General features: G+C 43.0%; 1 protein-coding gene across 1 annotated transcript in view; it reads left to right on the top strand.

The window, feature by feature from the left end:
- The window catches only part of LOC127417226 (spectrin beta chain, non-erythrocytic 4-like), a 140,678-nt gene that overhangs the window by 18,853 nt on the left and 105,071 nt on the right, over positions 1-16,754 (top strand). The window contains exons 2-5 of the mRNA XM_051657081.1: positions 4,000-4,167; positions 4,876-5,027; positions 8,316-8,489; positions 16,235-16,326. Of these exons, the coding sequence (XP_051513041.1) occupies positions 4,023-4,167; positions 4,876-5,027; positions 8,316-8,489; positions 16,235-16,326 (563 nt within the window). The 5' untranslated portion in view covers positions 4,000-4,022. The remainder of the gene's footprint in view (positions 1-3,999; positions 4,168-4,875; positions 5,028-8,315; positions 8,490-16,234; positions 16,327-16,754) is intronic.

Genomic DNA, 16,754 nt, shown 5'->3' with positions numbered 1-16,754 from the left:
TGACGATGTAGGCCAACTGACATGAAACTGATAGCTTAGCTTGAAAGTATTAATTATTGTTTATTAATGTGGAAGGAGGCAAACATAATTTCACCTTATTTGGCCACATTTTAGGTGGAAACAATTGACGTTGCATCATTTGAAACTAAACTTTTTTTTTTATTATTGTTCAGTTTACTAAGCGGAGCCTTGACTTGAGCTGTCAGCCTCTTCTGGCATTTATGCAGCACCTTTCAAACTTGCCTGGGCTATCACGTATGAAAGAAAATAAATGAAATACACATTTTCGCATTAGCCTATATGTATTATGCACACTTGAAGTTAAATCGATCAAAACAACTGTTAATTTTATATTATTTTGTAAATATTTTTTTTACGACTCAGCCATCCTTGCTACCTGTGACGGACCACCAATATAATACAAAACTTCACTACTGTTATCACAAAACTGCCTGCTGTTCGCCTACTGTGAATGTCGCCAGGCAGCGAGAAATGGTTCAAGTTCAAATACCGAAAGACTCATATCAACCATGTAAAATCGCAAATGTACAGCAGTGCATGTATATGAGTTATTGGACACATTTTATTTTGTGATTTGATTAACTTGACCTGTACTTTAGGGCACTATATTTACTGTATTCCACCACTTTTTGTCTTACAGCAGGTAAAGCTTTTTCCGTGGGTAGACCGCTTCTCCTGTTTCAGTGATGTAAACAGATAGCAGGCGAAGTGAGATCGGGAGGTAAAATAAAGCACATGGAGCCATTAAAACGTAATCCACAAGATCACAAATTCCTTTTTCATGAGAGGGGCGACCAATATGGAGAACTAAACTGTTCAAATTTGCCTAATGTATGCAGACGGAGCGCCAGCGCCATGCCCCGTGTCGCCCTGCGCGATGCCTGTATCGCATGTGCCAGGAGGCTTTGGTCAAGGCATATAGTTAAATTTTCTATTAAACTAATAATAATCTTCTTTTCTTTTTTTTTTTTTTTTTTTTAGTTATTTTCCTGATTTTTTTCATTGTACACAGTAATATATGCACATATTGTGTATATTAAGCAGAATAAACAGATGTGAACAATATACAGTTTTTAACAGTCTGGCTGGAGCCGACCCCTGGGGTGAAGGATTAGCTTTTTGAATACTAAATTCACTTATCAAGACACTAGAGAAAAAGTGGCTGCTCGCTCATCTTGGCAGCGCAGTGTGGGTGAAATGATCTAGTTGTTCTGTATTTGTGTGAAAAAAGGTCACTTGACATCACTCTCTCACAAAACTAGTGTACGTCAACTTGATGAGAAATGGGACATTTATTTGTTTTGGTTTCACAGGAATATCTGACTCATACAATGGATAGTTCCAGCCCTTGATGCTTATTGGTCAATATAGTGTCCTTGCAGTGCTAAAATACATGATGTAGTAGGCTAAAGGCCTCTGCACACTTCATACAAAATCGAAGAACGAATGGATGTGACATCATTTAGAACAAAATCTTGTCAAAATGAAGGTGTTCTTGAGTTCGTTTTGGTGGTTCGTAACAACTCACCAGTGTGAACTCTCAGGAAAACTTCATAACGGCTGCTAAACACCTTCTCACTGCCATTGGTCTACTTCATTGCCATTGGAGGGGCAACTACTTTAAGGGACGAATTCCCATTCAGTCTGATAAGTTCAGTCAACATGAACACACCAGTGTGCACTTATTAGCAGAGTGGTGCAAATGTACCTACATCTGTACGATCGTTCGCGTAGAGACATTTTCCAAGAACATGTCATGCATTTTTTTTTTTAATTAGTCTTCAAAAGGATTCAAATCTACTCGAAAACTCTTTAAGTGCCCATTCACTCTGTTGTTTGATATGTTGCTTCACTCATGTGCCATCTGCAGCGAAAGCCATTCACCCATCTGCCCAAAGTGAGATGTGCCTATCATCATTCTTTTGTTTTTATTTTACCCATTAACACTCTTTTATACACCCATCTTTGCAGTAGTATCAGTGTCATCATAAATTACAATAACAGAATGTTATCGGCGCATATTATGGCTGCATATAGCATATAGTTAGTGCGTTAGCGCCATGAATGCAAAAGGTCAACATTAAAAATTACACATTATCTACTGCATCATCGAGTAGTTACAAAAAGCATCTTTTACTATACAGTATATTACTTCTGTATAATGAGTGGTTAATACAGCTTCTTTTATTGATCTTTTGTGAATTCTACTCAAAGAATGAGGCATTAAGTCATTGATAAAACATTTTAATGTCATATTAGTTCATGTTTTACATTTAGTCTTGAGTGTCCTCATGTTTATATGCTCCTCTCAACACCTTCCACAGCAGAGTGGTTGGTGTCTGAATGTTCTTAGACAGTATGTCATTGCTCAGCTTTTTCAAACTTCTTTTTGGCTCTGAGTGAAGAACGAAGGAGCACTTCGTCATGAGAGTGCCGGGGCCTTACAGCTATGACACAACACACCTAGCTGCGCAGCACCTACAGAGGTCAACTATTAACCTTAGTTTGCACGTGAGGCACTAAATCTACTTGCAAAAGAATGACTTGTAATTAATTTGTTTAATAAAATGAAATTATAAAAGCTAAATCTAAAGGTAAGAAGAGAATGGAGAATAATGGTGATCAAAAAAATATGGGAAATTTTTAAATAAACAGCTTCAGATCTAGAAAATATGCCTGTTGTATTGGCAGAATGTGGTGAAACTTTGAATTTGTGTATCTGTATGTGTAACTAAATGTGTATTTTATAGGGATAGTTCATCCAAAAATGATAAATCTGTCATCGTTTACTCACCCTCATGTTGTTCCAAAACCGTATGACTTGCTTTCTTATGTGGAATACAAAAGTAAATTACTGAATTAACATCTCGTTGTCTTTTCTATACAATGGCATTGGCTAATGATTCACTTTAAAGAGGTCATGACATGAGGAATCAAATTTCCTTTGATCTTTTGAAATGTCTTTGCACGATTCGCATGGACTACATTTATGACTACTTTTGCATTCTTTTTAAAGGGATAGTTCACCCAAAAATGAAAATTCTCTCACTATTTACTCACCCTCATGATATCCCAGATGTGTATGACTTTCTTTCTTCACCAGAACACATTTGAAGAAAATTAGAAAAATATCTTAGCTCCATAGATCCTTAAAATGCAAGTGGATGATCTGATTTTTGAAGCTCCAAAAATCACAGACAGTCAGCATAAACGTCATCGATACGACTCCAGCGGTTAAATTAATGTCTTCTAAAGTGATACAGTCGACTTTGGTGCGATAAAAGATCAATATTTAATTACTTTTTTAACTCTAAACGATCCCTTCTTGTAGGCTTCACGAGAGGGTGGAGTTCAAGCGGTCTCTTGTGTGACGTATTACTGTTGCCATGATACAGACGTAATCTCACAGTTTCCACTCGGTTGAGACATCCAGGAAAAGCACACAAACACACCATTGTGAGTAAAGAAACAGATAAATACAGATCTAAACCAAAACCAACTAAGTTTCTGTACAGTGTTCCTCCTACTCACTTGTAAACAGCACTGGAGGCGTATGGATGACGTTTATGCTGACTGTGATTTTTGGAGCTTCAAAAGTCAGATCACCATTCACCCCAAGATATTTTTCTAATTTTCTTCAAATGTGTTCTGGTGAAGAAAGAAAGTCATACACACCTGGGATATCATGAGGGTGAGTAAATAATGAGAGAATTTTCATTTTTGGGTGAACTGTCGCTTTAAGCTTTAAAGTGAGTTGCGATTGACTGCCATTGCATTGAAAAGACAGAATGGTATACTAAAAAAAAAATTATTTTGTGTTCCACATGAGAAAGAAAGTCATACAGGTTTGGAATGATATGGTGTTGAGTAAATTATGACAAATATTTGGGGTGAACTGTTCCTTTAAATCTACTGTATAGGCTACAGTACCAGTGTTTAAGTCTGTGTTGGGTTGACTTGTTTCTCTATAATTTGCAGGGCTGTTTGAGGAAGCAGGCGCAATGGCCAATGCCTCAACAGACCTGGACAATGCTGAGGCCCAGAGACAACTCAACAACAACAACAGGCCTGCAAGCACAGGATTTTGGGAATCAGAGACCACCAGTGCCAAACTATTTGAGTGCTCTCGCATCAAAGCACTAGCAGGTGAGCAGAAAAAGCACATTTACAGACATAAACATACACCAAAAATAAACAAACCGTTGGTTCTAATGTATCCCTACCCTGCTGAAAAAAAAACCCAAAAGATGATCACTTAAATATGTTGTGTTCTGGGTGCTGATCACTTAAATATGTTGTGTTTTGGGTGCTGATCACTTAAATATGTTGCGTTTTGGGTGCTGATCACTTAAATATGTTGTGTTTTGGGTGCTGCATTTTGGGGTGCTTGGATCCCCATCAGGCTTGTTAACAAGCTTAACCAGTAAGATCAACCAGCTTCAGCGAAAAGATAGTGCTGTTAAGCAGTGAAAACTGTGCCAGTGCTGGTCAGTCATCTTGGCTCGGCTGGTCCACCAGCTAGACCAGCACCAGACCAGCATAAACCAGCTCGTACCAGCATGAAAATTCTTGTTGGATGAAGCTGGTCTTTGAAGCAGTGATTTTCTATGAATGTTTTATTTATCCAGGTCATCAGACAATGCAGAGAATTTTTGTCCAAAATGGACTTTATATTTTCTCTGTTTTCTCTCTGATGAAACGCAAAGTTTATATGCTTTTCACAACTGGACTCTGTCTGTGTTTTAGTTTGTGTCTGTATCAGTTTGCATCGGTATCTCTAGTCATTGCTAGATGTGTTCAGGTGCATTTATGTATATAAGCATGTCTGTTTGTGTCTTTCTGTTTTCCTATCAGATGAGAGAGACGCAGTACAGAAAAAGACCTTCACTAAATGGGTGAACTCTCACTTGGCCCGTGTGTCCTGCCGGATCTCTGACCTGTATAATGACCTGAGAGACGGCTACATGCTCATCAGACTTCTGGAGGTGCTGTCAGGAGAGCTGCTGGTAAGATCTCAGCTTAGTCCAGAAAAATCTCCCACCTAAAAGGGAATTTTCTAAAAACTGTAGCTAATGATATATAAGGGTTGTGTAAATGTTAGGAACAAAAGTAAGATTAACGTCATGAAATCATTTTAATAGAACATTCTTATGATGATGATAAAAGTTCTCATAATTTTAGTGGAAATTTTTTTAAGTGCATTGTTTTAAGGACCTTTGAACAGACATTTTTAAGATGAAAGCAAAGTTTTCGCAATGGTGTGAGAGCTGCCTCAAAAAAAATATCCTAAAAGTAGGAAATGTTTTTTTATATACATATATATATTTTTTTATTAGGGCTGTTGAATTAACATTCATTCAGTGTGATTAATTATTTAAAAACTAGAGCATTGCAAAATGAATGCAATTAATCATGTCCCTGGACCGTAATAAGGAATATTCCTACCATCAGAGCAATTCAAGCTTGATGTACTACCTGTTTTCAGCAGGGGGCTGTAAGCGAAACTCCAGTTGTTTAGGCAATGCGCAGCTGTAAAGACAACAAACCAGACTGAGGCTCCCTGGACACCAGCGACAACACAAGATAATAATATTTTCTAAGGTTCAAACTACATTTAAAGCCGGCGCGACACTAGTAGGCTTGATTTTGGCTGAGGGTGTCACACTTGAGAGCGAGATCTCAGCAAAACAGTCGGCTGAGATCTTGCTCTCTTCCCTCTGAGGTATACATACTTGACGGTGTTATGGTTCAACAGGGTTTTTTTTCTCCCAATTTGGAATGCCCAATTCCCAATGTGCTTTTTAAGTCCTCATGGTCGTGTAGTAATTCGCCTCAGTCCAGGAGGATGAATCCCAGTTGCCTCCGTGTCTGAGACTGTCAACCTGCACACGGAGACATAGCGCATGTGGAGGTTTCACGCCATCCACCGCGGCAACCATGCTCAACTCACCATGTGCCCCACCGAGAACGAACCACATTATAGCGACCACGAGGAGGTTACCCCATGTGACTCTACCCTCCCTAGCAACCGGGCCAATTTGGTTGCTTAGGAGACCTGGCTGGAGTCACTCAGCACACCCTAGGATTTGAACTAGCGAACTCCAGGGGTGGTAGCTAGCGTCTTTGCCACTGAGCTACCCAGGCCCCCTCGGTTCATCTGGTTTTCATGTTAACAGGTGACCTTCTTCCGATTTACAGCAGATATGAACGACCGGCGGCAGATTCGTTGATTCCGAAAATCATGCTTCTGACTCAATATTTTGCTCTCCATTCAATATAAACTTACTAAATGTTGCTGGCATCATTGTACAGATTAAAATAAGTGGTATTTTTAGATCATATAGGCATATATGAACACGGCAATCACACTTGGATCTGCACTAAAACAATCGGACTATACGAACCAAACCAAGGGAGAAAACGGATCAAGTTCCGAAACAAATGCTCCAAACGAGCCAGGTGTGAAAATGCCCTTTTAGAAAGCTTTTCATCGAATAACTTTACCCTGTGAAAGTGCTTGACTGTGTATTTATCCCATCAAGGCTCCCAACACGCATGTCCATATGCAGCTTTCAGTGAGTAAAGAAATTACGTTCAATAAAAACAGACTGTTGTGGCTCCGCTTTCTGATGTCATTTTAGTGTAGGAAAAAAAGGCAGGAAAAATGCTTGGTTTGGTGGACTGTAGGCTAATAATAGGGTTATGTTCAATAATATGGAAATAAATAATATATTGTCCTCTAAAGCCACTTCTTGTATTGTCTTATCAATGCTTTACCCATCTGCCACAATAATGTATTGCATTTAAATGATCTGAATTATTACATTTACAGTATGATATACATTATATTTGTAATTATTTCAATATAATTATTTATAGTTATTAAGGCTGTCAATCAATAAAAATTTGTAATCGAATTAATTACATGGTATGCTGATTAATTAATCCCAATTAATCGCATTTAATTGTTGCATATATAAATATTTGCTGAGATAGCCCCTTAAATAACAATAATTCAATATATAATAATTCAATAATTATAAATAGTTTTATTTAGATAATTATAAATAAACTATATAAATATTATTTTAAAAAATCAGATAATTAAAATGCATTACATTATTGTGGCAGATGAGTAAAGCAATAAGACAATACAAAAATTAGCTTTAGAAGGCAATTTCTTGTTCATTTCTTTACTATTGAACATAAGCCAATCATTGGCATACAGATCACAGCAATACATTTTGCAATTGAATTTGTCAATCTTTCAGAGATAGATTTATTATAAAGACTTGTCTAAGGACGCGTCAATGTACACAAATTTCAGACAGACGCTTTTGGAGCGTCTCACTTTGGTTGCTTCGTGTCATAAACATACAGTTTTTAGTCACAGTGTCAAGATAAACATAGTTTGCAACTTAGAAAAACAGGTCTTCAGATCCCTGTATTCGGATTTGCGCTCCATCAAGCTGTGTTTGAACGCAAGACTCATCTTGTGCTGTCTGCTATCGGTAAGTGTGGTTTGTTCTCTTTACAAGATGCATGTTGCTTAAACAGCTGGAGTTTCGCTTACTGCCCCCTGGAGAAAACAGGTGGTACTTCAAGCCAGGGGCGGACTAGGAACCAAAATCGTCCCTGGAGAAAATGTGTCGACCGCCTCTGCTTCAAGCTTGAATTGCTCCCATGGTAGGAAAAGTCCTTATTATGGTACGGGGACATAATTAATTGTGTTAATTTTTTAACCCATTATTTTTTTATATAATTAATTGCACTGAATTAATGCGTTAAATCGACAGGCCTAATAATAATATATTGTGAATTGTTGTTATTTAAGGGCCTTTCTCAGCAAATATTTATAAATGTGATTAATTGTGATTAATTAGATTAATTAAACGACATATCATGTAATTAATTTGATAAAAAAAAATTTCGATTGACAGCTTTATTTTTTATAATTATTTCCTAAAATTCCATTAATGTGGACGTAAGGCCTAGATTTAGGCAAATATGTTGAAACATATTCAACAAACAACAACAAAACTCATTTAAGGACATTTTAACCTTCCTACAACAAAATCAATTACTTTTAGAACATACATTTGTTAGCTGGGCTCCACCCTGTTTTGAAGTTGTTGCCAGTTGCCACTCAAAGCTTTCCACTGTTCGTGTTTTAAAGCAAACTTTACGAATTCCTTGCAATTTCTTGCTTTTCTTATAATATGTTAGGCAATAAGAGAGATTTAGATTTGCTTTAGATTTAGATTTTCATGTGTTCAATATGGTCTTGCTCTAAGCCTCGACCCACGAGAGGTAGGATGCGGATTCACTGTCTAGAGAATGTGGATAAGGCTCTTCAGTTCCTCAAAGAACAACGGGTTCACCTCGAAAATGTTGGTTCTCATGATATCGTTGATGGAAACCACCGGCTCACTCTCGGACTCATCTGGACCATCATCCTTCGCTTCCAGGTAAGAGCTTCTTGGGATTCTACATGCCACTTTGGAATTTTTGTAAGTGCATTAAGAGGCTTTGATGAAGACTCCAGTCATAACAAAGGCCTAGAATAAACTGTTTTATTCTACATTAGGGGGGTCCCCCTCATGGTGGCTGCCATGTTGAGATCACATGAATAGCCAACACCACTCACTTGATATCAGGACACCCCCTTTTTTCTGATACTTTCTGTTGAGAAATAAATGAATCATTGTTGACAGCAAGGTGTTTCTACAATGGCATCAGCAACAGAAAACAATTCCTTTTGTGTGGTGCTGCATATATGCAGATAGGTGTCAGCATAAAGTCCAAGACTAAACACAAGCGAAGAATTAGCTTTTAAGATCTTGTTCATATTTTGCATGTAATTTAATTTAATTTTGCCGAAGAAAAACCTCTGTGTATGCATAAATACAGGGTGGTCTTATACAGCATGTCTATCATTGGCTAGTGCTGGATTTATTTGTAAGAGTCTGATCTGTAAAGAGGTGGGCAAGTTTTGACCCTGCTGGAGGTGATTGATTCATGTTGGCCTTTTATGTCCCCTGTTGAGTGTGTGATCACTGACTGTGTGTGGCTGTATAGGCTCCAAAAAGAACAGAAAAGCATCATAAATGTATCATAAATTCCAGTAAATAGCACTGTGCTGGCTCGGCAGGGAAAGTTGCAGGGACTGTGAGAGGTGGAGTGTCACTCGATCCACCAATTGTGCTGGACAGATCACGGGGTGGGGCTCCACTGTCATTCGCGCTCACCTCGTGTCTTCTTCCTCTTTCCGTCCTTTTCCATTTCTTGGTCTTCCTCTCTCCTGCTTTGCTCTATCGTTTGTTCCAAACTCTTAAAGATTCCGCTTTATATGCCGTGTTCATGTATGCTGGAACATCCTCCACTCCCTCTCTTCCTCTCCATTTCTGCCCTCCCCATCCTGATCTCTGTTGGTGTTCACTCTGCCCAGTCAGCAGGTAAGGCCTAACTACTGCAGCAGCCGAACAGAGAGAGAGAGCAATTAGGAAGAGGGAAGATGGGAAGAGCATTAAGGCAAAAGATGCTAACTAGAGATTGACCGATATTGTTTTTCATGACTGAAACTGATACTTTTAATGTTTTTTTATGTTTAAGTGTCCAATAACAGCTATGCTCAACCGATTGTTAATCATTGTTTGTTTTAGACACAAGGATACAGAAATAATTCAACTTAATTCAATTATGAGTCTAATATTGTGCATAGTCAACAAATAAATAACCAATTTTATTTGTACTGTAAACCAATGAAAATCTCTTCACTTTTCATTGGTGCACCTTAAAATTTTAGGTCTTCTGGAAGTCTTTGCAAACATTTTCTTCCACTGTTCATCTTTGTTTTTGGCTATTTCAGACTGTGGCTAGTTCCCTATCTGTCACTCACTCGACGTTGTGTCGATGTAGTGACACTAGGGTCACTCTTGAGAGCCCCAAACACCTCTGATCTTTGAAAAAAGGCCAATGGGAATTGGCTAGTGGAATATGCATGCCACTCCCCCGGACATACGGGTATAAAAGGAGCTGGTATGCAACCACTCATTCAGATTTTCTCTTCGGAGCCGAGTGGTTCTATTCATTGAGCTGAATTCTCCGTGATTTTCCTCCTCTGCTGGATTCTTACGGCGCATTTCAGCGGCTTCTCCCCCTCTGCACCGGTGCAGTGCAGAGAACGCCCCTGGGCGCTTCGGCAGAAACAAACAAACAACATAAAGAGTATATTCTAAAAGAGTATATTTTCTTCACTAAAAGAGCGGCACACGCGGAACGTCTTTTTGAAGGTGCCTTTCCGGTTGTGTGTTATTCCTGGTTACGTTATTTCTCGGCTTCTGATGGCCACGATCGTTGTCTTACGTGTCGAGGCGCTGCCTACGCGGAGACATTGTTCGTGGATGGGTCTTGTCCTCATTGCGAGAACATGACCATGGCAACGTTGTGGTCATGGCTTGCCTTCGTAAGAAAGCAAACCACCCCAGCAGCTTCCTGCATCGGTCCTTCTACCTACGGGTATGAGGCCACGGCGGTTAGCACTGGGGGTGATTTGGGGACCTCAATGGGAGCACCTCCGCCAGGTACCCCCCACAGACCTCCCATTCCTCAGCACGCTCGCTTTCCCCAGTCAGGCTCTCAGATGAGATCGCCGGCTCCTCTCAGGGCTAGTTCGACCTCTTATTCGGGGCCTGGGAAGACGATGAGCTCTTGAGCGCAGCATTGGAGAGTGGGCTCGTTCAGTCCAACGCGGAGGCTTCGGCTGGGCTTCCTCCCTCGGGTACGGTTGCCCAGTTGCAGGACGACGCGGAGCTGGCTGATACGCTTGCCCGAGCAGCCACGAGCGTCGGGTTAGAATGGAACCCTCCACTCTCCCCTGAACCCTCGCGGCTCGACGATTGGTTCCTTGGCTCAGAGCACCGCTCACGGCCGCGCCCGGCCCCGGTTCCTTTCTTCCCAGAGGTGCATGAGGAGTTGACAAGATCGTGGAGGGCACCTTTCACGACCCAATCCCGGTCTCTCAGCTCCCCCGGCCTCACTACCCTCGATGGTGGGGCGGCCAGGGGCTATTTCCACGGCCTGGGGGATCCCCCAGGTGGATAAGGCAGTCGCGGTGCACTTGTGCCCGCAGAGCGCCACCACCTGGTGCAGGCGCCCGAAGCTCCCATCCGGGGCCTGTATGTTCACATCATCTCTGACGGCTAAGGCCTATGGCGCCGCTGGACAAGCCGCCTCCACCCTGCATGCCATGGCTCTCCTGCAGGTACTCCAAGCCAAGGCACTGAAAGAACTGCACGAGGGTAGTTCCGACCCGGGATTGATGCAGGAACGGCGCTCGGTGACCGACCTCACTCTCCGGGCAACGAAGGTCACGGCGCGGTCTCTCGGGCGGGCGATGTCCACCCTGGTGGTCCAGGAATGGCACCTTTGGCTCAACCTGGTCAAGGTGCGAGAGGCTGACAAGGCACGGTTCCTTGATGCCCCCATCTCCCAGGTTGGCCTGTTCAGCGACACCGTCAAGGACTTTGCCCAGCAGTTCTCGGCGGTGAAGCAGCAGACGGAGGCCATTCAACATATCCTGCCCCGGCGCGGCTCAAGACCCCGCACCCCGTCTGCTCGTCGCCAAGGGCGTCCTCCTGCAGCAACAGCACCGGCTCTGCCGCAGCCCGCCCCCATGGCCCGGCCCCGGCGTGGAGCCCACCGCAGGAAGCAGATGCCACCTGTCTCACGGCCGACCGCCAAGAACCCGAGAAAGGCTTCGAAGTGCCCCTGAGACGGGCGACCCAGGGACGAGGAGACCCGCTGCTCTGGAGCTGGTAAACAGACCACTACATCCTCCGGTGGAGGACCGGGAGGAGAATCTTTTGTTTCATTTTCATTTAATTTCAGAGCATGTCCAAGAGGCTGCGGTACCCAAAAGTTCAACAAAAGAGCGGTTTTCTTGTTCCCTGGGTCACATATCCGGTGTGCACGGCCATCATCACGACCACCGTCCACCATTCCATTTCGGCAGGTTTGGTGCTCAAGCGGCACCCCCCCACCCCTGCACGCCCAGCTGTGGCACAAGTATGCCCACACCGGGATGTTTCCAACAGACTGCGGGGACGATATACTTCCTCCCCCCTCCCCGACCGATCCTATGGTGGGTTTCAGGAGCCAGGTAAGTGCTTCGATGTCCCTCGACTCAGCACGGCCACAGGGCTCAAGCCCCCTCGATGTGACGCCTCAGGCTCCGCCCCGCAACGAGGCCCCACCCACCTATACGTCCGACAAGATTGTCCCCTTGGTCCCCCTTGCCCGGAGCTTGGACGCTTGGCTCACGCTTTCCAACCCGTCACGATGGCTGATCCGGACCATCCAACTCGGCTATGCGATTCAGTTTGCCAGGCGTCCACCCAGGTTCAGCGGCATCTGCTTCACCTCGGTGAAGGGCAAAAACGCTGCTACCTTGCACGCGGAAATCGCTACCCTTCTACGTGTGCTGCTATGGCGGCAACATACACCTTCAAGGTGGAAGGGGACAGCCTCCCTTCCAACCTCTCCTGCAGGAAGGAAAGCACTGATCCGACTGCGCATCTCTGGGGGTCTTCGCATCGGGAAGAACACCACTTAGCGAACAGACACCACTTAAAGGCATACAGGCGCCCCGTAGAAGGGGCCCTAGCCTGAGTGATCGTGTTTACCACCACAGGTGAAGTGCTGCCGACTCCAGAAGAGGAGACGGCGGGTGAGTTGTGACATACAACGAGAGCGCAGACCGCCTTGGCGGTTGACATTTGCTACCGTTGCCATGTTGTCTGTCCGAACTAACACGTGCTTGCCCTGGATCAATGACCGGAACCTTCGCAGGGCGAGCAGAATTGCCAACAACTCGAGGCAGTTGATGTGCCAATGCAGTCGCGGACCCGTCCAGAGGCCGGCGGCTTCGTGCCCCTTGCAAACAGCACCCCAGCCCGTTTTGGAGGCGTCTGTCATGACCACGACGCGCCTGGAGACCAGTTCTAGAAGAACACCTGCCCGTAGAAATGAGAGGTCGGTCCAAGGGCTGAAAAGACGGTGACAGACCGGCGTGATGGCCACGCGATATGTCCCGTGTTGCCATGCCCATCTTGGGACTCGAGCCTGGAGCCAGTCCTGAAGCGGCCTCATATGCATCAACCCGAGCGGGGTGGCCACCGCCGAGGACGCCATATGCCCCAGGAGCCTCTGAAAAATTTCAGTGGAACTGCTGTTTTCTGTTTGAACGCCTTCAAACAGGCCAGCACCGACTGGGCGCGCTCGTTCATAAGGCATGCCGTCAAGGAGACTGAGTCCAACTCCAAACCAAGAAAAGAGATGCTCTGAACCGGGAGGAGCTTGCTCTTTTCCCAGTTGACCCGAAGTCCTAGTTGGCTGAGGTGTGAGAGCACCAGGTCCCTGTGTACGCACAGCATGTCTCGAGAGTGAGCTAGGATTAGCCAGTCGTCGAGATAGTTGAGAATGTGAATGCCCACCTCCCTTAACGGGGCAAGGGCAGCCTTTGCGACCTTCGTAAAGATGCGAGGAGACAGGAACAGGCCGAAAGGGAGGACTTTGTACTGATACACCTGACCCTCGAATGCAAACCGCAGGAAGGGTCTGTGTCGAGGAAGGATCGAGACGTGGAAGTACACATCCTTCAGGTCTACCGCCGCGAACCAATCTTGATGCCGGACGCTCACCAGAATGTGTTTTTGCATCAGCATCTTGAATGGGAGTCTGTGTAAAGCCCGGTTCAGTACTACCAGGTCCAAGATCGGCCACAACCCACTGCCTTTTTTCGGTACGATGAAATAAACTGTAAAACCCGTTCTTCATCTCGGCTGGAGGGACAGGTTCTATCGCGCCCTTCCATAGGAGGGTAGCGATCTCCGCACGCAAGGTGGCAGCGTTTTAACTCTTGACCAAGGTGAAGTGAATACCGCTGAACCTGGGCGGGCGCCTGGCGGTCCGGATCAGCCATCGCGATGGATTGGAAAGTGCGAGCCACGCGTCCAAGTTCCGTGCAAGGGGGACCAAGGGGACAACGTTGTCGGACGTACCGGCAGGTGGGACCTCGTGGCGGGCTGAACTACCCGCTGAAAAGACCGGGACTTTGTCTCGGCTCCTCAGCACAAAACCTGAATGAGTGGTTGCATACCAGCTCCTTTTATACCCGTATGTCCGGGGGAGTGGCATGCAAATTCCACTCGCCAATTCCCATTGGCCTTTTTTCAAAGATCAGAGGTGTTTGGGGCTCCCAAGAGTGACCCCTAGTGTCACTACATCGACACAATGTCTCGTTCCCTCCATCAGGGAACGGAGGTTACGAAAGTAACCAGGACAGTTTCCCGATAGCATTGCAACTTAAGCTTTAATGATCATCTTAGCTAACGTTGCTCGTTATTTTACGAAGGAGTAACACCTGTTTCCCAAACCAGCATGTAGATCACTCATTATAAATTTGAACTTAAGAGCCTTGTTACGGGAGCTGTCCAGTCCAAAGGTGCTGATCACTTTGGCAAATATGTTCAGGTGTTTGTCTTTTCAAAATGAAAATAAGGTGGAAATACTGACAAACATGGAAGTTGTTTGTAACCGAAATTTATTACCTAACTATTACAGAATTTATTTAAAGAAATAATTATGGCTTTAGTAAGACAGAGTTTCAGATGTATTGATGCTCAATCATAGAGATTAATTAATACAATTTATTAAATGTCCCATTGTCTTTGATAAACTGTGAAAGATGCCAGAAAGATATGTTTAAGTTGCACTTAATGGACTTAAGAGCGGTTCAAAGCTCTCATTAATTTACGAATATTTTTACAAACTACTTGGATGACAATGCTACTAATGTCCTACTTAGTGCTTTGGGAAACCCAGATAATATTGTTAAACCTAATATTTTAGAATCGATAACTGATTAAGTAAAAAAAAAAAGTGTAAATAACGGTAAAATATCGGTTAAACCAATTATCAGTCTATTTTTAATACAAACTAGAGTTACAAAACTTCCTGAGGACCAGAAATGTTATGAGCATGCAAATGTTGAAAGATACTTCACAACCTACACTTTATGGTTTGATAAAGTGATATTTTCACATTTATTTTCTTTTGCTGGCCGATTGTTCGATTGTGTTTACATTTCCTTCCATTTTCATTTTCGTAAGAATTGCACAGCTTATCTGTAAAATACCCTTGAATGTTCATGCTCAGTGTTTTGAGAGAGTAAATATTGATCATTTATTGATTGCATGATGTGAGAAATTCAATATGACGAATGATCTTGGGACACTCAGGAGACACTGTAGTTTCGCAATGTGCTTACACAAATGTGTTGAGGATGTGTGTGTGTGTGTGTGTGTGTGTGAGAGAGAGAGAGAGAGAGAGAGAGAGAGAGAGCATAGACTCAGTTGTATGTTTCACATTTATTAATAAGGCTAGCTTAGGGTTAGGGTAACCCTACCCTTTATAGACCAAAGGACCACCAATTTAGAAGCTAAATTTCTTGGTTACACTTTATAATAACTTTTAGTATGAACATTAACTAACACTACTGTATTATACAGGCATTACAGATTACAAGTTAATTAATAGTTCAAATTTGCATTCAGAAAGTAAGTTCTATGTTTTATATACTGTATATTCTTCATGGATCCCCTGGAGTACCTTCTTGGCTGTAAGGCAAGATATTTGTGGATATTTGTGCAGCACATGTGTATTTGTATTTAAGTCCTTGTGCCACACCATTAGTATGTATCATGTCAGAGTGACAAGATTGGTGCTATTGCTGTCATATGTGATGAGATGAGATTAAACAGAACATATGTGGCCTGATAACATTAACAGAACAGCCCAATTAGAAAACCATGCCCAATACCCATCATCTTCTGACACTCGAATGCTTATTCTTTCTCACATTGGCTTTTAAAATATGTAAATGCTATTTTAATACACTGGACACGCCATTACCTATTAATAAAGCAGCAATGATCAATCCTGCTCTTGAAGACTGTAGCTCTGTGGCACTTTCAGAACATTGCTCTGTTTGTTTATGTCCACATGTCAACTTCAGGTTCAACCAATAGCGTGAATTTAGGGTGGGACTACCTGTTTGTATCAACCAATGGCAGAAGAGCAGATTAACTTTAAAGAAAGTCTTAGAATCATTTTTTGTAGTAACTGTTATATTGCTGTTTCTCACCCCTAACAGATCCAGGTGATTAAGATTGAGACTGAGGACAACAGAGAAACACGTTCAGCAAAAGATGCCCTACTACTTTGGTGTCAGATGAAAACAGCAGGGTAAGACTCCATTACCACCACGTAAACCAACATGATCACACAGGAAATCGACAAGTTGTTTCTGAATGTTTATGTACGCTAAAATCGACCCCATTCTGCTGAATTTCTGACAAGCGTCATCCCCCATCTGACACTACTGATTACACAGGTTCTGGTCCCATAGAAACCAGGAGGATTCCACAATTTGGAGGTTGCATTTCCGCTCTGAAACTCCACTGACAGTTAGGTTTAGGTTCGAGGTTTGGGTTAGGCAGTAGAGTTAATAAAATATGCGTTCCTGTTGATTGTATTACAACATTGAAAACTAAAAATATAGCTCGCTTTTAGTGCACCTAAGTTGATATTTCACACGGAAACTGGAGCTCAATGTGTGAGCCCATACGTTCAACAACAGTTCTAGCTTTTAGTAGTTCGAATTTCGGTTTCCA

This window comes from Myxocyprinus asiaticus, chromosome 26 (assembly GCF_019703515.2).
Source record: "Myxocyprinus asiaticus isolate MX2 ecotype Aquarium Trade chromosome 26, UBuf_Myxa_2, whole genome shotgun sequence".
Taxonomy (NCBI): Eukaryota; Metazoa; Chordata; class Actinopteri; order Cypriniformes; family Catostomidae; genus Myxocyprinus; species Myxocyprinus asiaticus.
The sequence above is the reverse complement of the archived record's forward strand: the minus strand, read 5'-3'. Positions and strand labels throughout refer to the sequence as shown.